Raw genomic sequence first — 20,820 nt, 5'->3', positions numbered from 1 at the left:
GTCCAGCCGACTTCATGGCCAAGGACCTAACTCCTTAGTGTAAGAAATTCAGTTTATGGCATGGATACAGAATGACACAACTGAGCTGTCAGTTCAGGAGGGTTTCACTAAACCTTCAGATAACAATATGCTGACATTCCATAATTCAGGAACAATGAAGCATGTGTCCTGCATGAACTAAGCTCAAGAATAATGAGTCCTAAATATTTAAACCTCAGTACATTCGCTTACATCAAGCAGTCTGAAGGTGAAAAAGGAGTTTGGCACCCACTCGTGAAGACTCCTTTTTTAGACTCCTGGTGTGAGTATTGTGTTATTTTAAGAAGCCTAAAATGTCTTTTCTGTGTTTCATGTCATGGTTGAGCTTGAAAGTATGAAACAAACGGGAAGGATGATACCCAAATGAAGAGCCAATCGAGAGAAGCAAGAGGAGGCTTAGAGGTGTTCATTTGAAATCCTTCGTGTGGCTGGGCACACAGTGTGGTTTTACAGAAATGGACGCTAAGTAATGTGTATTAAATGTCAAGATTAAATACTGGGATTTTTATCCATCCAGGCCTCTGACAAAGAACAGGAATCCTTCTCCAGGTTCTCAAGAGATGAATTCTACTATGGCCCTACACGAGTGCAGCATTTTGTATTGGGGGTTCACTGCATTCCATTCTGTGAAAGAATGAGCCTTAAGGTAATATCACCTTCCAAGATGCACAATCCCTATCTTCCCCATTAACTATCAGCCCAGTGCAAAGCCCCTAATGTCCAGGTGCAAGCATGGTTAAGGTAGGAACAGAGCAAGGTTTGGCATCACAGCAACTGACCTGGAATGCAGTATGGGTCTGGAAAGGTGCCAGGAAACAGTGGCTTATTTTGCAGAACTATTGCCGAACTCTAATGAAATGGTCCACATGTAATCTCCCTCAGACCCCAATGGTCCTATAACCCATTCTTGCAAGAGTAGCAAGACTTGGCTGCATCTTCATATTTCCTGGTGCACCTTTTCAGAAAAGTAAATATTTAAAATCAAGCACAGGAGGAGAAAGTGCCATTCTTGGTAGTTTGGGTTTGTGAGTGTGTAGTAGTTTCTCTGTAGCTTGCTGTCCATTCATGCTGTATTCTAATGATGTCATTATCATGACAATGGAATGCTATGCTTTGAATACCAGGAGCTTGTCAGTCCTGGAAGCTGTGGAGATGAACAGTTAAAAAAGTAGTCGTTCTCATACTTACCTGGCCTGGTGTGATTACTACAAATTTGGCGATGAGGTAGACTGTTCCTCTCTCCACCCACGTGTGCAGTGTTGTTTCCTGCGTTTCCAGCATTTTTTCCTGTGTTTCCAGTCTTCGTGGGTCTTCATTTGTCTCAGCGCTGTGATGGCACTGCGCAGAGCCACTTATCCTGGATGTTGGCAGTGAGATTCCCTTTCATCTCATTTGTTTTGGATTGTACTACTATGTCAGACAACATTGGAAAAGTAGTACAGGTATGGTGGTGCTGCAATTTTGGAACTCAGTTTCTAGTTCAGTGTGTTGCAAAGGAGAGAAGTCATTGTGTGTCTTCCCTCATACTTGTGGTGTTTTGACTGTTGGAATTCACTGGAGGAGAGAACCTTTACCTGACAAGGTTTTCCCCAAGTGATGATGTCTTAGAATGTTCTTCTAGGAGACAGTGGAGACAAACGAAACGTCAGCAGAAGCTTCCGTCTTCCGTGTTCACTCAACACTTTGCTTTGTTTCCTGGGGAACTAGAAGTTGTGACGAGCAGTGCGTTCTTGTAGCGCATCATCTCAGGTTTCCAGGGTGACAGCTTGTGACGCATCTGCTGAGTTTTGCATCGTTTATTTATCAGGAAGCTGGAAAGCAGTGTGTTGCGCAAGCGCATCACTGGAAGTTTCCAAGGTGACTGTAAACAAAAAGGAAGTGCGTCACCAGACGTTTCCAAGGTGACGGTGAACAGAAAGGAAGTGACGTGTCTGAGGGTGTGTCCTTAGCAGGTTACACATCTCAGTGACTGATTTTTCTAGGTAGCGGAAGAAGAAGGCAGAGTGCGTTTCTTTGGAGAAAAGGCAAATGACGCAACACATCTGAGTGAGAGTTCTTCGTTCATTTACTAACAAGTCTGCTCATTTCCCCGGCAAGTCTCCTCATTTCCCCGGCAAGTTTGTGTGCGCTCTCCAGACTTGAGTGTTTGTTTTCTTTTAACTGGAGATTAACTGGAGTGACTGATTTTTCTAGGTAGCGGAAGAAGAAGGCAGAGAGCGTTTCTTTGGAGAAAAGGCAAATGACGCAACGCATCTGAGTGAGAGTTCTTCGTTCATTTACTAACAAGTCTGCTCATTTCCCCGGCAAGTCTCCTCATTTCCCCGGCAAGTCTGTGTGCGCTCTCCAGACTTGAGTGTTTGTTTTCTTTTAACTGGAGATTAACCATTTCAGGTTTCATTAAGAGCGTTGAGACTTGTGAATGATTTGTTCTTACTCATTGGATGTACAGCAATATATATGGGACTATATTCGTTGCAGTGCTGCGTTCTGTTAATGGGAAAGAGGCACAACAGTGACTGTTTTTTATTAACTGTTTGGAGTTCACATTTTTTTTAGTGAACAAAATGAGGGTTCTATTTCAAAGCTGTGAAGTCTTATGCATTAATTACCCAATATTTTTTTGTTAAGTAGCAGGTAGACTATTTCTAATTGTGATCATTTTTGCTTCTTGTGTTAGTTGTGTTTTACTTCACAGGTACCTGGATGACATATCTCTTTTACCTGGCAGACATATCTCTTTTCAAGTGTATTTATATTTTCATTTTGAGCTCAATACGCAGAATGTGCAACCTCCTCCTCCTTTTTTACAGCTTCCAGGTGACCCGCCTGTCACATGGAAAGTGTGGTATAGAGCCTTTAGAAAATATTTAGGTGCTATAGGGGGTTCGAGGTTCAGCGCTGAAAGGGAGTGTTTTATTCTAGAGCACAATTTGGGGTTCGAGGGTCAAGCTGTTTTAGAACATCTTTCTCCCTTAGTTGCTGTTCTGGGTGAAGAGGAATTGAATGTATTTGATCAAGCTGTGGGCATGTAGGAAAAACAGTTCGATGTAGAGAGCAGCATAGTTGTTGCTAGGCACATGTTTTTTACTAGGAAGCAAGAGTGTGAGGAAAGCATTGTGTCTTATGTTGCTGCCTTGTGCATTCTCGCTTCGGAATGTGAATTTGAACATTTTACTTCTCAACTTACTCGTGACCAAATTGTTGTAGATTGTTGGGAGAAGAAAGTTCAAGAGAAATTACTAACTTTAAAGAATCCCCCTTTGGATGAGACAATTTCTATTGTCAAACGTATTGAGCTTTCTCAAAAAGCATCTAAAGAACTAAAAACTGAAAAGAGTGTTTTGGCTGTAGTGAAGGATCATAAAGATAAGGGTGAAAAAAGTCAGATAGACAAAACTAAAACACAATCTGAACAAAGAGGGAACAGATTTCTCTCCACTAGGATTGAGAAGAAGGGTTCTTACTCAAAGAATGTATGTAATAAGTGTGGTTTTCCATAGCATTTTCCAAATTCAAAGATATGTCCGGCAAAGAGTGTGTCTTGTCGCAAATGTGGGAAGCAAGGTCATTTTGCCAAAATGTGTGGTTTCCGAAGGAGTATAAATGTTGTGTATTCCGAGGAACCCAAGAGTGATTCTGTATCGGAAGTTATTAGTTCTCTTACTGATTTTGTAGTAGTTGTCAATGATGAATCTGAAGATTATGTTGATCCCATTGTAGATGTGTTGGTTGATGGGAAATGTCTACACCTATTGGTGGATTCAGGGGCACAAATGACCATGTTCACAGAAGAGTTGTTTGAGAACACTTGGGGAAATAGGCCTCTTAATCCTCCTGATAGAAGTCATGTCTCTTATGAAGGGAGGAAAATTGATCTGACAGGGTTCTTTGTGACTTCTCTAGTTTTTAAGGATAGGCATATCCAAGGGAAGGTGTACATGGCTAAAAAGGGGCTCAACATTCTGGGTTGGTCCCACCAGGGGTTGTTTGGCATGACTCTTAGGCCTGGTACTTCCGAACAGGTGTCGGTAGTGGGTGAACAAATTGAAGGGGAGAGTTTTGTTTCCTGGTCCATGAAGTACCCCAATGTCTTTCGTGACAAGCTTGGTTGTGTTAAGAGGTTCAAACATTTAATCAAAGTCAAATAAGGCGCTTTCCCGATCAAACATAAATTATACAATGTACCTTTTAGTATCAGGGATAATCTTTCATTGGAACTTAAGAAAATGTGTGAGTCTGGAGTTATTGAACCGATTGAGTCCTCACTCTGGTTCTCTCTGGTTATCTCCCTTGATGGTTGCGCGCAAGAAGAATGGTACTCTTAGGGTCTGCATTTACCTGTGCAGTCTCAACAGGGAGATTTGAGTGGATTCTCACCCTCTTCCCCGTATTGATGACATACTCTCAAAATTCGCTGGTGCTGTGTTATTCTCCAAGATTTTTGTTTTGATTTTTTTTGCGTCCTCATACATGCCACCAGTAGCTGTTAACTCTAGATGAGCTTACTCCAGGCCACTGACACAAACCAACCTTTCCTGCCCTTATGTTTGTGGATAGCCATTGGAGATTGCCCAGAGGTAGGTCAATTCCAATCCAACTCCCATTCACGATGTTACTTGCCACTTTGGGAGGATAGGACCACTTAACCTCTGGCATAATCATTGGACTTATGGGTATCATTTCTCACACCATGCATTTAGTGCAAACCAAAGCTTAATAGAAATTAGCCCTCCACTAAACGGCTCACTGCCATAATATTTCTTAAACAATCCGCGAACTTTGGAGAGTTTTCCGATTTCCACTCCTTGTAAATCTCCCTCCTAGCAATGACAACTACGTAGAAAATAAACTGTAAGGTGCAACTTTTTATATCATAATCGTATGGGAGGCCAAATAAAACGAATCTAGGACTGTAAATTATTGGTATTGACAAAACTTCTTCAAGAAACCCGCACACCTGCCTCCAGTAATTAGCTATTCCTGGTCATTCAACAAACATATGTCCATCATCTGCTGCTGGATATTTACATCTTGGGCATGAATATTCTTCCGTTGTAATTTTAGAAAGTTATTCTCCAAGATTGATCTAGTATCCGCATACCATCAGGATGAACTTGATCCAGCTTGTAAGCATATGACTGTTTTGTATCACCAGTTGGTACTTTGCAGTTTACGAGGATGCCTTTCGGGTTAGCCTCGGCAGCCTCAATTTTCCAGAGTGTCATTGAAAAGATTTTAGAGGGTGTCATGGATACTGTTGTTTTTCAGGATGATATTTTGGTGGCTGGAAAGAACAAGGAGTCGCATGACAGAAATGTGGCTGAGGATTTGGGAAGGTTAGAAAGTCAAGGCATTGTTGATAACAAACTTAAATGTGTTTTTGGTGTTGATTCCATTGAATATCTGAGACATCGTATTTCAGGAGATGGTATTGTGCCAAGAGAAGGTCTCATCAAGGCTATTTCTAATGCTACTTGCCCCACTTTAAAAGAACAAGTTTCTTCCTTTTTGGGTTTGTGCTAATTTTAGCAAAGAAACGGTAACCCAGGTAATAGGGCGCTCAGCAAAGTAAGGATAATTAGCAATATTCCAATATTCTTCTGGTCCTTCAGGAGGAGAGGTGTGGCTACCAACACCCACCACAACCTACTAAGTAGGTCCTTACAATCAACAATTCTCCCCAAGCACTCAAATTAAATTCAAACAAAATATTCAAAGTCCAGAATATAAATGTGAGTTATAAATTGACACAGTCACAGGTCAGTAATCCAGATAATGATCAGCAACTCAGGTCCTTTCAATCATGGATGGTTTATTCTCTTGATAGTTCCTTTTCTTCAAGGTTCAAAGTTATCCATAAACAGCAGTCATCAGAAAAAAGCAGCCAACACGTGTTTCGTCGTGTTAATTTGTACACATTGACTTCATCAGGGCTGCAAACCATAATGCAAATAAACATATATGTAAGTTCTGAAATAACACATGGTCTAACTAAAAGCTGTATAGTTTAAAGGAACCCGTGAAAGTTAGAATGGAACCAGCAAAACCAATAAAAACATACAACCCGAATAAGTGTGCATGTCTCAAGTAAGCCATCACCAGATAAATGTCAGTAAAAAGAGAAGCGTCTATTCGACTAACTTCACACAAGTATTTGCTCTCCAACAGTCCATCCGTAAATCACCCAAGAAACATGGGCTTATACCCAAAAGAGCCCCAAATGAGTTCCTCTACTAGATATCTACTAAATCACCAGTCTATTATATTTTTAAAGTTGCCCCACTTCATACGTGAAGTCTTAATCAAATACTGAATAAACTCAAAATAATTTAAAAATAAATTATATGCTGCAGTGGGATGTTTGATTTTAGGGTCCGTTTATAATACCGAAATTGTTACTTTAAAATCAGATGGGAAGAGAATTCGTAGATGGATATTGGGATTACGGTAATCTCATATATATACATTTTTTCATGTCTGCGACCTCCCAATTGTAAATATTGAGTTGAGTATAAGTGAACATATCTCAACTCACTGCAGCATATAATTTATTTTGAAATTATTTTGAGTTTATTCAGTATCCTTGGGGGGTGCGGCAGAACCGGAAACTCTGCCCTCCAAGGAAGAAACCAAAAAGATGTCTACTGTCCGGATATATGGGAATGCAGAAATACGCATTCTTTAGGTCAATACCAGAAAAATGAGTGGCGGTCGCTGGGACCATGGTCAAGAAGGCTGTGATATCGGGAACAAGGGGATACTGTGAGCCCACAGATCGATGACAAACCGATAGATTTTGGGGGCTGCGTGAGAGGGATCAATACATTTTTTTAAGAACTGGAATAATTGGGCTGTTACACTCATTACCACATGTCTCCTCAACTACTCCCGTCTTCACGAGATCTGATAATATAGATAATAGGGCAGCCTCACCTTCCTGGGGAAGGCGATACTGTCGAAGCCGGGGCAGTTGGGCACCTTGCTGGATACGGACAGTATGCAGAGAAATGTCGAGAAGGCCTACATCAGTGTCAGAAGTGGCCCAAAGTGATGGGGTAAGGCCTGCAAAACGGGAGGGAGGGTTCCAGAGAGGAACATAGTGGCAGAGGAATCTGGTGATATGGTAAGGGACACGCCATCAGGACTACAAGAAATGGTAGCATGTAAGGCCTTTAACAAATCCATACCCAGCAAATTTTCACTACATCCAGTCGTGAGAATCAAAGGAGCATCCATATGAGCTGGACCGAGATCCAGCGGGAGAAGCTTAGAGATGGGTTGGTGACAGGGACCCCAGAAAAACCCACGGAGACATTGAGAGAGCCAGAAAGGGGTGCCTCCAGTATCAAGGTGTGCGCAACAGAGGATCTAGTAGCCCCGGTGTCTAGGAGAAACTTCTTTTTATCCCCTGCAACTGACATCCGGACATAAGGACTTGGCGGATCCACAGGAATCGGCACTCTTGCATTACCCCTTTCCTGGCTTTCCTATGGCTGGTAGAAACCTGCCTCATCGGTCTCATCATAATCATCGTTAAAGTACGTCCTAGTGGCCTCATACCCGTTGTCAAATCTGTTAACTGTACCCTGGGGCGGACCAATACAGGGTTGAACATTAGGATCTGGTGCACGCCTCTGCCTAGGATGTCCCATATTTCCTTCCCTTTGTGTTTGGGGCCTAGTTTTTCCTGACAGAATAATCTGGGCTAATACCGGGCATTCACTAACCCAGTGGCCATAAGCCTTACAGTAGGCACACTGGTCTTTATCAAAAGGACCTGCAAAACTGATGGACTTCTGTAAAGGAGACTGAAGGGGGCGCTGGGGCAGCCTCTGGAACTGGGCCGAAGGCGGACCTTGGCCTCTAGCATTTTATCCCCGGGGTGGGTAAGCTTGTTGAAGCAAAACTTTCATTTTAAGGTCCTTGTTCTTCCTAACCTCTTTGTCTTTATCTTCATTCTCGCTATTCTCATGATATTGGGCCATGGCAAGGACCTTCTTAAGGCGGGCCGAGAGATCGGTTAATAAATCAGATACAAATTTATCAATAAACACTGAGCCCGAGCCAGGGGCTCTAGGGTCCAATCCACTGTGACTTTTGTACTCAGTTTCGAAGCGGGTGAAAAAATCAGCAACAGACTCATCTTTACGTTGTTTACATGCATTTATGTTATCCCAATTAACAGCTATTTCGGGCAAAAGGGTATTCGTGAGTTGCAACAGATGGCCTGGGAAAGCCAGAATAGCCGGATCAGGCTTAGTCCCTCCCTCTCTGTCATTCTCCATCCTTTCAAAGTCGGCCAGTCACCATGTAAAGCATCATTATGGTTAGCATGGCGTATTTTGTCCCATATGTCGGGTGGTACTACCAGAGGAAACAATCGGACCTAATTCCTGATAGTAAAGAGCTGGATTCTTACGGGTGTCTGGTAATTGGGATTTCAATTGAAGAACAACCGTTCTTTTCCATGGGACATGCACCCACATCCTACGCCAGTGGGTTGGGGCTCCTCCAACACCCTGGTTATTGGCGAGCACTGCAGGGATAAAGACAGGAGCTGTCTCTCTCATAGGCATAGCTTTGTCATTCGGAGATGGTGGAAAAGCTGTTGTGTCTCTGAACGTAAACACGGTAACAAGAGCTTCATGCATATCATCTCCCTGAACATGACCCTTGGCAATAGTTAGTTTTAAATCAATCAATCCCCGAGGAGTATCTATGAACAATGCTTCTTATCTTTTTATTATAAGTGTGCACATATACTCAGCCATGTCTGTTTGTTGTATGACGGTCCATTGTCTAAACGTCGACCACATATCTTTAACGCCTTAAATATTACCATTGTTTACCCAAAATGCACATTGTTTTCGCAGTCCCTTTTACTAACCCAAACGAGTCCAGCAGACCTTAAAGACTCCAAATCCAAACAGGGTATTGGGCGTAAGGTAAGACCATCTCGTTTGGTCCGGAGAGGTATAAGAGTCACCAACAGGGGTACCAATAGACTGATTATCAAGCAGACGGGAATGTATGGTCTGGTTGGGTCAAAATGTGGGGCGGTATGAACTGTGGGTGGGAGGGGTGCTGGCAGGGTGACGGGAGTCAAAGGATCAGGCAGTGGTACAATGCGTGGGGCACCCTGAACCCCCACTGGTGGAGGTGGAGCGTTAGGAACATTTTGAGGAGGAGCGGGATACATAGGAGCCGGAGCATAGGCAGGAGGTGGATCTTCAAGAATAGCATTCAACAATGAGTCCCCCTCTTCTCCTTCAACCTCAAGGTCCCTGGGAGAACGAGCAGGATAACATTTTGTCGTCTTAGCCATATGATGCCTATCTGCCATTTCAACCCCTTCCTGACCCTTATTTTCTAAATGCACTTTCGCATGATCAGCCATAGACATCCTCTTTTTCTTTTTATTCAACGCTTGCTTTTTTTTCCATTTTTTTAATCTATTTCTTTCCTCCACAACGCGGTGGCATCAAACATGGCTTGACGAGACCGTCTGCGGAGCAGCTGCTCCTCCAGGCTCGAAAGGGCCTGGAGATCAAAGGAGCCAAACTGTGGCCAAAGTAATTCAATATTGCTTCGTTTCGTATATTTTACCCATAAGGAAGATAACATGATAGCAGATGGCCCATATTTAACATACATCTCATGACTTGGAGTTCCTTCTGGAGGAAGCGGGCAGGCTGCCTCCAGAAGGAAGTCCTCGGTACATACGCAACAACATAACTTTCGGAACTTACTACTGACTGGCATATTTTTACTTCAGGCAGACAACAGTGGGAGAAAAACACTCACCTCACTGGCTTGGCTTTTGCAAAAGTCAATATAGACAGACAACAGAGCACAAGTGGTGGATGATCAGTCCACCCTTACCTGAAAATGTTGTTCTCTTCTGCAGACGGAGGCACGAGTCCAGATTCAGACAGAGACCGCACTAAAGGGGGCACCAGCGGGACGCAGTCAGGTGGCCCAGAACATTATGGGGAATACTGTGTGCAAGACTTCTGGTCTACCGGACTCAAAAAATGGTCCCTCAGGTAGAGTATCTCCGTCAGACTTCCACCACGGGCCCCCTCACGATCACCGGGTCAGACCTACGTTTCCGTGGTGTTCCTGTTCAGGCGCCATTTGTAGAACCAAGAAAAGCCCACCTCAAGGAGGATTGGGGGCTTGGCGGTGCGGGAATAACCCAAGTCTACTCTTACCCTCCTTATATAATAAAGTGGACCTGGAAACCTTTGTCTGCAGAGAGAACCACCTTTATTACAATAGCCCGGGCTATGGAACAGAGTCCCAAGCTAGTCTGAGACAAAACCCAGGAGGCTGCTGCTTTACTCCATAGCTAAATACATTTTTTACACCACTCTTTGGCATTCAGTCCATTGTTCAATCAGGGCGGTGTTTGTAGTTGATTACCTGATCAAGGCGGTGTTCAGACTATTGTTCAATCAGCTTGATCAAGGCTTTGCATTCAGACCATTGTCCAGATAACCTGATCACGGTGTCAAGGATGTTTAACAAGCAGGGAGCAGAAGATGAAAAACAAGCTTGTTTACACTGGGCGTAGGGATCTCATGGCTTTCTTTTGAGGAATTGGCTAACTGCAAAGAATGTGACATTTTTTAACGTCAGCAGAAATGGAGGCTGTAGGCAGGTTTTGTCACGAGATGGCAAGGAATGGAGGAATTAATAGGACCTAGTGAAAACTCATTTTCTTCAGACCCTCCTTTTGCCATTGAGTGGCAAAACATGTTCTCATGAAATGTCTATCTGCATTAGGTCGCCAATCTCTTGTTGAAGCATTATCCTTACGTTGGTGTCACGTGTACTGACCGGGGAAGTTTTAAGGGCCTGTGTGCACATAGCACACAGCATAGGCAAGCACTGGATACACAGGCAGCATGAGATGATGACTGCTATTTCCCAAGGCAAAAAAGATGAGGATCCCCTATCCCCATCTGGAAAGGAGGCCCCAAATGGAGGAATTATTAGGACCTAGTGAAAACTCATTTTCTTCACTCTGCTTAAGAGAATCAAGGAGTTTATTGTTGCTGGTTGGCCAAAGGAAAAGCACCTAGATGGTGATCTACATGCCTTCACCAAGGTCGCGGATGAGCTTACTTTGGAGGGTGGAGACATAATCATGCGTGGGTATAACTTTGTTCCTCCTGAATGTCTCAGAGGTCAGATCATCGAGTTTGGCCATGAAGGACACCTTCAGCAGACGAACACTAAAAAAAGGATTTGCAGTGTGTATTGGTGGCCTTCCATCGACCGTCAAATAAATGATGTTGTGGAGATGTGTCTAACTTGTTCCACCAGTGATAAGGTTGTCAAAATTGTTTCTCCCCCAATACAACAGATCGAGGCACCTGAAGGTCGGTGGTTGAAATTGGCCATTGACTTTGTGGGACCTTTTAATGCTTTGGGGAACAAGTACAAGTTCACTCTTGTAGTTGCTGACTATTTCAGCAAGTAGTGGGAGGTTTGTTTCATGACAGATCCTAATTCACAGGAGGTTATCAAATTTCTTCAAAGTTTGTTTGCAAGACAGGGTATCCCCAAAGAAATCGTATCCGATAATGGGGTACAGTTTACCTACGGGGAAATGTAGGTCTTTCTGTCCCTGTGTGGTATAGCCCACCACGGTGTGGCATTATATCACCCACAGGCTAATGGTTTCATTGAGCGCAACAACCACATGTTGGTTGAGTGTGTTCAGTGGGCTGTTTCATCCAGAGTTGACATCAAGGAAGCTGTCTAATCACTGGTTCAAGTCCATTTGCTTTACTTCGGGGTAGACAAGCTTCTTTTCACATGTGTCCTGCTTGGATGAAAAAGTGGGGTTTGGTTTCTAAGTGCCAAGAGACACAGGGGGACACCCTTCCGAAACAACATTTTGATCAAGAGGTGACCAACTTTGAGTCCTCAGTTTCTGTGGGAGATTGGTTCAGAAGTAAGTCCCCTGTCAATGTCCCAAAGGGTCTGTCAAAGTTTGGTTCCCCTGTTAAAGTGGATGCTGTCTCTAGCTTTGCCAGGAGAGTCAATGGAAACAATTGGTGGAATCTTTCTAGGATTTATAAGATTCCTGTGAAGGTTGTTCTGCAAATGGGTTTGGAGACAAGCAACATTCTTCATGACCAATCGTTCCCAAAGAAGTCTGATTTTCATGTTGATTTGACATATGTTCCTCCACAGAGGACTGGTAGGACGAGTGTCCCGCCAAAACATTTAAATCTTTGAAGTGGTAGGACGAGTGCCCTGCTGTAACTCTTACATTTATCTCTCATGTTCTTAGTTTTATATCACTTATGTTTTATGTTCTTACTTTTTTCTTCTAGATGTTGGTATATTTCATTAATATTATTTTTCTTGATTTTATTTTCTTTTGTGTATCTATGGAAAGAGAGGAGATGTTGTAGTAGTTTCTCTGTAGCTTGCTGTCCACGCATGCTGCATTCTAATGATGTCATTGCCATGACAATGGAATGCTATGCTTTGAATTCCAGGATCTTGTCAGTTCCTGGAAGCTGTGGAGATGAACAGTCAACAGAGTAGTCGTTCTCATACTTACCTGGCCTGGTGTGATTACTACAGAGTGTTTTGTATACACTACTGTAACCCTCTCAACCCACTCTGTTTAAGGCTGACTGGCAAATGGTTAGAAGCATTCAATTTCTTAGCACGAAGGAGAGAGTAGGGCTCTAACAATGCATTGATCAATATAATGAGTGTAGAGAGCGGGCAGCGGGATATTTTACCAGATCAGATGAGGGAGAAAACTAAAGTGTCTGAGGCTCCAAAAATCTAAGTTTTCAGGGATTTCATTAAGACAGATTCTGTCTGACAGAACCAGAGATGGACGGGTGGGGAGTTTCAGGCTTTGGTCCTTAGGACTGCCACTGATTTCCCCCCTTTAGAAATGAGATTGAAGCTGGGTGGTGTGAGGAGATTTGCTGATGAGGATCTTAAGAGGCGCTGTGCCACATATGGTTTAACTCTGGCCCTAAGATACTGGGTCCTGGTGATCTAAAGGCTCTGTAAGTGATAACCAGGATCTTGAAGAGAATTCTTTTATGTATGGGCAGCCTGTTTAAAGATTTTAAGGCTGCTGAGGCCTCGAGGTAGTTTTAGAACAAGGCGAGCTGCGGCATGTTGAACTATCTGTCGTTTCTTAACCCCTTGCGTGCGGCGGGAATTCCCCGCCCATGCTGACTCCGCCTTGCGCGGGCGGAGTCATGACGGAACGGTTCCGTCATCAGCACAGCTCATGCGTCGCTGATGACGGAACCGTTATGTCATCAGCATGCAAGGGGTTAAAGACAGATTTATTGGCTCCTGCGTATAGGCTGTTACAGTAGTGTAGTCTAGACGTGATCAGAGCCACTGCAACTGCCTTTCTAGCCACACCAGGTAATAAATCCAAAAACTTTTAAAGAGATTTTAATTGTTGATGAAAGGATAATGAGGTGTAAAATTTTACTCCCAAATTCCTCACTACATTCACTATATTTGGCGGAGGGGGAATATCATTTGGCCACCACTAGCTGCAACATGATGTCGGTTTTTTGGGTGTTGCATTTCAGGTGGTTGGATTGCATCCAGTCAAGGACAGCAGTAGGGCAGCATTGGAAATTCTGCTCTGCATTGGTGGAATCTTGGTCTAGTACTAGAATTAACGGAGTATAATCTGCATAGGAGATTGTTTCAATGTTAAACGATGATATCAGGTCTAGCAGGGGGGCCATATAGATGTTAAACAAAGTTGGGCTCAAGGCAGAGGCCTGCGGGACCCCAGACAGCGAGGGTTTTTCCGCTGATTGATAGTGGCTGGGGGTGACTATTGGTTTTCTGTTATATAGATAAGATTTCAGACAAGCAAGGGCAATGTGAGAGATGCCATATGATTTGAGCAGGTCTCTCAAGATGCCAAATGCAGCTGACAGATCTAACAGAATCCACACCACATTTTTACCTTCATCTAAAGTGAATTTAAGCGTTTCAGTGGTGTGTAGTAGTGCTGATTCCGTGGAAGGCATGGGCCTAAAGCCTGACTGACTTGAGTGCAGAATATTAGCCTCTTCTAAGAAGGAGGTCGATTGGGTGTCAACTAGTTTTTCAGCGATTTTACTGAGGCAAGGTAAACGGGAGATTGGATGTGGGTTTGAAAGGATAGTAGGGTCAGATAATTGTTTTTTAAGGGGTTTGACTGCTGCGATTTTCGAACTTGGTGGTACTGCTCACGTGAGTGATGAGTTAATTATTTTATGAATGCTTGGAGAAATGATGTCAATAATGGCATGTAGTATCTAGTACCTTTGGAGGGCACGGGTCAAAAAAGGGGAACCTGACATACAGGAGAGGATAGCTTGGCGTGACTGTTGCAGACTGACCTCCTTAAAAATTCTGAGAGCCGTTCTGTCATCATAGTCATATGCCTCAACGTAAGCAATTATAGTTATCTCACACAAACCCTAATATGTCCCAAAAGTAAAGATTCTAAAAATAGTCTTAAAACAATCTGGTAATAGCCATAAAAACAATAACACAATGCAAAGGTTTGGCAGCACTAGCTGCCTGCAAGATTATCTCGATCCACTGTGCATCCGCAGTGGCGTGCACATTAAATAACATGTGCCTCGACAACCACTAGACCTCAGTGAGAGGGAAGATGGCCGAACTTCTGGCATGCACTATCATGCATAAATGTGACAGCAAAAAGATTCTGAGCCCTTAGGTTTGCATTGCTGGCTACCGGACATCAGCAATGTAAATGTATAGACTTAAAACCTAACCCTTCTGCAAACCTGGCTATTTTTGGAACGTGGTCACTCCTCTCTGACAGAGATGTGCACATTCGAAGTAAAGTACACTGGTGCCTGCCCTACTCTCTACTTCTTTATACGACCCAAAGCTTTAAGTTAGTCGCACTGCAGCTTTCCAATCAGGAACACGCCAAGGACAGCTTAGAGTTCTCCAGAATTTCTCATTCTCTGCTCCAAAAAGTCGACAACTGGCGACAGCCCCACAGTAATGCATGTAAACAGAAACAATATATCCAGTGGTGTGAGCACAAAACTGGCTCTCATACTGTAGCATATAAGATTCACTGATATGTTCTATTTGGATCAGCGCGAAACGTAGCCTTTTTCTTTTCCTTGTGAATGTGTCGGGACAGCTTTTAAAGAAAGATTTTACTTTACTTTGCCACACCCTGCAATGCCCTGAATATGAATATAGGGAGGCACACTCAGGATACTAAATCGTATCTGACCTCTGCCAAATATGCACTCTCAATTGCCTTTACTCAGTCGCGGCCGGCATGACTCGTAAATGGGGGAGTAGGGGCGGGGGGTTTGCACAGGGGGATTGCATGGGGGATTGCATGGAGCATTGCACGTGGGATTGCACGCAGGTCACGCAGGAGGGGGGCACGCAGAAGGAGGTTAATTTAAAAAATAAAATACCTTTCCGGGTCTCGTGTCGTCTCTGCTTCTGACCTGCTCTCCTGCTGTCCTGCCTCTGGCAGCCACAGGAAGCAGGCAGCTTCCCCCCTTCCCTAAGCCAATCGCAATGCTGCAATGGCAGCGTTGTGATTGGTCCAGACGGTGCTCAAGCAGGCGCCTATGGGGAGGCCATTTTCCCCATCTAGGCTACATGGAGAAAGGGCAGAGTGTGCATGACTGGTTGTGGCAGCCCCAGAGGGCCGACCAAACAGTCAGCGCCCTCAGCAGTGGGCAAGTCACTCCACCCCTGCCCTAGAGCAGTCCCGCCCTCCCACCCGTCCCCAACTAAACCCTTCTGCTTTCTCGCAGTGCAAGAAACAGAAACAGAAAATGGTAGGTATTACCAATTTATGTTTCTGCTTCTTGCAGTGGGAGAAAGCAGTGGGGCGATGCTCCTCCGCCCCATTGGAGGAGCCCCTTTCTTTAGTACTTTTAAACTAAAGCCCAGTCCCACGTATGGAGCGTTCAGCATATGTTAAACATGTTAAAATGGAGGGAGTGGTTTCATTCACAGAAGAGAGACAGGCGTGCTAGAACAATTTTCAGTGTGGACTTTGCCAGAGAGGCTGCGGACAAGAGGGGACCTTCCTGCATATACTGTGGAAATGTCCGAGGATACGAAGGTATTGGTCTGAAATAAGGGATACTATGGCCAGGGTGGTGGGGGCAGGAGTCCCGCTGGAACCCAAATGGTTCCTTTTAATGATTTCAGGAAATGAGGAATGGCCTAGATATACGAGACTATGGTTGACTCTGGCCGGCGTAGTCGCTAAGCGCAACATAGCGAAGCACTGGGGAGCAATCCAATCCCCCAAGGTATCAGACTGGAATACCGGCCTAGACTGGTGTCAACAAGCAGAGCCAGAGCAGACTGTCAGTCTAGGGGGTGCCCACAGAAATGGGAGAAAGTATGGGGCCCCTGCAGGGTATTCCGAAGTTTGTAGGGAACGGGGTGGGGGGATATTTATTAGCTACGTTTTCAGCTGTTATTTCGAGTACAACTCACGCCAGCCCATCTACCTGTAACCAATGTATGACTCAGATATTTGAAATGTACAATGTATCAACCAAGTTGTTTACTGAGCAGCACAAAACAATAAAAAGATTTTTTTTTTAAACAAACTATTTTCAGAGGGGGGTTGCTGGCATCAGTGTTACGTCACTGAAGTCATAGGGATTGCGAAAAATGCCAATTCAGGAGAGTGGTATGGCTATGGTATATAGCGAGGGATACATTTGGAAGCACACCATCACAAAGATATTGCCAAACCATGGTGTGGTAGCGCCATTTCATTTACAAAAAGCACAACTTCCATTGGAATGGCTACTAAATTTGCAGATATTAATAAAGTGCATAAAAGATAATGCGTGGAAATCGGGTTTCAGTGAATATTTATCATTTGTGCAGCACCAAGTTTAGTTTTCTGATCTTATTGAAATAAACTTTTCATCACACTTCTAAATTACAAAAGAAAATACTTCATTTGCACTTTATTAAATGCTATTCTTGTACAGTTCACGTTTTATTGAGTGTTAGAAAAATATTTAACATCCTGGAGCTTTTTCTTTCACACTCAGTAAGATGGTTACATTACAAAATCGTCTCACTTTACAGTTAGGGAAAGAAAACACCAATCTCCATGTTAAAAGAATAAGCAGGCAGCAATTCGCCCGGATTCTGAATGCACTGCGTAGATCTTGCTCAGTGGCGCATGTGCTACCTAAACTCCACTGGTTGCCTGTCGAACAGAGCATTCAGTTCATGGCGCTGTGCATATCTCATAAGATCTTGACTCGCCAGACTCCATTGGGGCGATCTCACTTTTGGAGCCCTATGTGCCTGGGCGTCTGCTGAGATCTGCCGACTTAGCGCTGGTCTGCACTCCTCGAGTCTGGAGAGTGAGGGCTGGGGGGCGTTTGTTCTGCTATCTGGCGGCGAAACTTTGGAACTCGTTCCCGGTTCCTATTAGTGGAGAAGTGTGGCTCAATGGTTAGAGCGGCAGACCCTGATGCAGAGGTCTAGCCCAGGACCAGGGTTCAATTCCCCGCCTCGGCGGGTCTTGGGCTCAAAATTCCACGGACCTGATAATTCTCGCCTCGTGCCTATTCCAATCATAGAGCCCCACTCTGCAACTCTGGGCAATAGCTTGCTTAATCTCCACACCGGCCCCCACAACGCTAAGGATGCCTGGCCTTCACCCTGGGGGTGCCCAGGAGTAGACACATCACAGGGAAAGCCAGGACGGGTTCCACAGCGGTATTCGTACAAGCGCCTTGAGACCCTTGCGGGTGAGTAGTGTGCTATACAAGTATCAATTTACATTAGAGCTATTCCGAATCATCTAGCATTTCAAAAAGCCTTAAAGACCTGGCATTTCCCTACTTCTGCTGTCTAATCACCCTGCTACACCTTCAGGCTCCTGTCTTTGGTCTCTGGTTGTGCTGGGACGCCTTACAAATCCAAAATAAATAAATAAATATTTAAGACAGAGTTATATATGTGAACAATATAACAAGATAACATTTAAAGGTGTCTTTATTGCTCATTTAACTTCTGAACTCCAGCATGTTTATTTTGAGGGTGATGCAGCATCCACTACCCCACACCCCTACTACTGCAAGTGCCTATGAAGTGAGACCTCCAATGGTAGGTGGGAGCGAAGTTCACAACTCAAGTGCCACACCCACCAGGTGTTTCAATGAGTTCACTTTAGTCAGTTATCTGGTCTGTACATACAGCCATTTTTGTTCATTTAAACCACTCACTTTCAATGTCTTTCTCATAAAGTCTCCTTCAGCACAGGTCCAGGTATTTGTGCCATGCCAGTTAAGAGACTATCATGTAGACTGTACTTGCTAGGGTCCAACATTTGCTCAGAAGCCTGCAGCTGGTTCTATCGAAGGACAGGGTACCAAGTACCAAGCCTGCATAGTTTTGATTCCACCTCATACCTCTTCAATCCACCAACAGACACTCTCTGCCTCATTATCTCACATTTGCAGGTTGTTACGTATCTCTGCCTTCTCTCTTTGCCACTGTTTTTCTATCTTTCTTTTCTTCCTTCTTTCCACGTTTTGTGCTTTCTGTCTCTTGCTCTGTATCAAAGTCTGTTGAGGAAAAATAAGTACCGGTTCCCCAAAAAATGGGCCTTACCTACAACTATCGGCTCCAATTATGCACCGGCTGTACTGCACTAACACTCACACCACCCATATATAAGTGCGATGACTGAGCAATATTCTCAGCTTTGACTTTACGATGAAGCAGCAACCCACTTCCGCTGTCTGTCAAACAGCCAGTCTGCACCTTATTCTATGTCTGCAGAAGTGCAACACTGAGCTTATCGATGGTGTAAGCTCTGCTGCAGGCTCGGATTGGGAAGGGGGCAATCGGGCATTGATCAATGGGCCGGAGCCCCAGGGTTACCTGTGGTCCGTTTTTTGGGGCCCCTGCAAACCAGCTCAAGAGACGGACTTTCTTTCCCAGCCCCCGCCAGGCCATCTTAATTTGGCGCGATGGTATCATGATCACTCCCCAGCCGTGCTGTAAATTGAGGCTGGAGGCCAGGTGTTGCATTTGCCCTTGGGGCATTCTCACCCTGGCGCCATGACTCGTGTGCCCTTTCTGTAGCAGTGTTATCCCCCACCGGGTCATCATCACTTTTAGGCCATGGCGGGTGCAGGGAGGGTGGGTTGTATGCAGGGGCCTCACAGGGGGGCAGATTTTATCGGGCATTTCTCACCTACACCTCCCCCCCCCCACCCACCCATTTGAGCAGCAGCAATGTGCTTTTGACACCTCCCTTGCAGTGTAAATCCCCTGAGGCTAAATTGGGCTGGGGAGTGGGAGAGTAAGAGAAGTGGCCTACGTTGCAGCCAAGTGTTGTGACTTGTTGGGGGAGAGGGAGGGTTGCATAAAATTGTGCCATGGTCAGAGTTGCAGACGTTGAAACTAGGTTTGAGTCCCAGCGTCAGCTCAACATCCTGTGATTCTGGGCAAATTACTTAATCTCTATACCGGAAATGAAAATGAATTTGATCTTGTGTAATGTAACTGGTGCTCATGTACATTGCTCCAATTACTTTGGGCCGAGTTCACACTATACGGAACTACAACTAAAAATAACCGCCCGGATTCCAGTGAGACTAACCAGATAGTCATCTATTAAAGGGATGATCAGACAACGTAGGCCACCTTTTTGAGAGTGCCCGGGCCTAACTGTGATCCCAATGCGACCCTGGCCTGCTGTGCATAATAAGAACCACAATGAGAAACACAGCAAAAAGGTTTACCGGAGACTGGTCTGGGTGGTTTAATTTTCATTATGAGCACTGGCGCGGACAGTTTAATGTCATCTACACTGGGAGCTGACGTCACCTGCAAAGAAAAGGAAAAACAAGATAAATCATTACGATTGAAGTTAGATTTAAGTGCCTATAAGAAAGACTGAGATCGGTCTATGTAGGTGAAAAAGACAGTAGTATTTCTCGCTGAGCTAATATCCAACTTAATGCCCAAAGTTACTGGTTCTTTGGGCATTAAGAATCAATGTTTTTTAAATGGATCTGCAATATCCCCATAGTGCATTGTACACACAATGTTATCTTGACAAATCAAATCACAAAACTATATGACAGTTCATGGCGTGTGCCAAATAGCTTGAGTTTACTAACTTCTCTTTACTTAACTTTTGGAGAGAGCCGAGGATTTAAAAACCTATTTCAAGGAGCTTCTGAAAGGAAGATGCTCTATTCCCAGGTCAAACAGGATTACTTTAGAATCCATCCCAGTCTCATTGGATGATCATCTAACTACTCTAGAAGTCATTTTCGTGTTGTTAGCCGTCATCAAGCTCTTAAAGTCATCAGCAGAGTTTAGAAACTTGAGCCCGATGATTTGAAGATGACTTGAAAATCATTATCCGATGACTTCACAAGGTGTGACTGTTCCTGATGATTTGAAGATGACGTGAAACTGACTGCCTGATTACTTCACAAGATGCATGGCTACTGGTGGTTTTTGGATTGTTTGAAAAGGACTGCCGGATTATTTGACTAGCATCACAGTCTTTTATTTAAAAAGACTGGTTCATAATAACTTTAGAATAATTTGTTGATTGGTTCAGGTACACGTCCAACATTTTAGTTTATTTATTTCTTGCACTGCACTAAACATTAGGCTGGACTGTTACCCATGTGTTTATGCAGAGCTTCTAAAACGAGGCAGTTAGTTTTGAAATGGTTCTCTCTCCCCGTATCACAAGAC

At 44.1% G+C, this 20,820-nt stretch overlaps 1 protein-coding gene across 2 annotated transcripts in view; it reads right to left on the bottom strand.

The window, feature by feature from the left end:
* The window catches only part of WDR93 (WD repeat domain 93), a 693,419-nt gene that overhangs the window by 457,872 nt on the left and 214,727 nt on the right, over positions 1 to 20,820 (bottom strand). For both annotated transcript variants that reach the window (XM_086958144.1, XM_086958145.1), the window contains exon 8: positions 19,848 to 19,932. In XM_086958144.1, the coding sequence (XP_086814270.1) occupies positions 19,848 to 19,932 (85 nt within the window). The remainder of the gene's footprint in view (positions 1 to 19,847; positions 19,933 to 20,820) is intronic.

Source organism: Lissotriton vulgaris, chromosome 2_1 (assembly GCF_964263255.1).
Source record: "Lissotriton vulgaris chromosome 2_1, aLisVul1.2, whole genome shotgun sequence".
NCBI classification, from domain to species: Eukaryota; Metazoa; Chordata; class Amphibia; order Caudata; family Salamandridae; genus Lissotriton; species Lissotriton vulgaris.
This window is presented reverse-complemented; position numbering and strand designations above follow the sequence as displayed.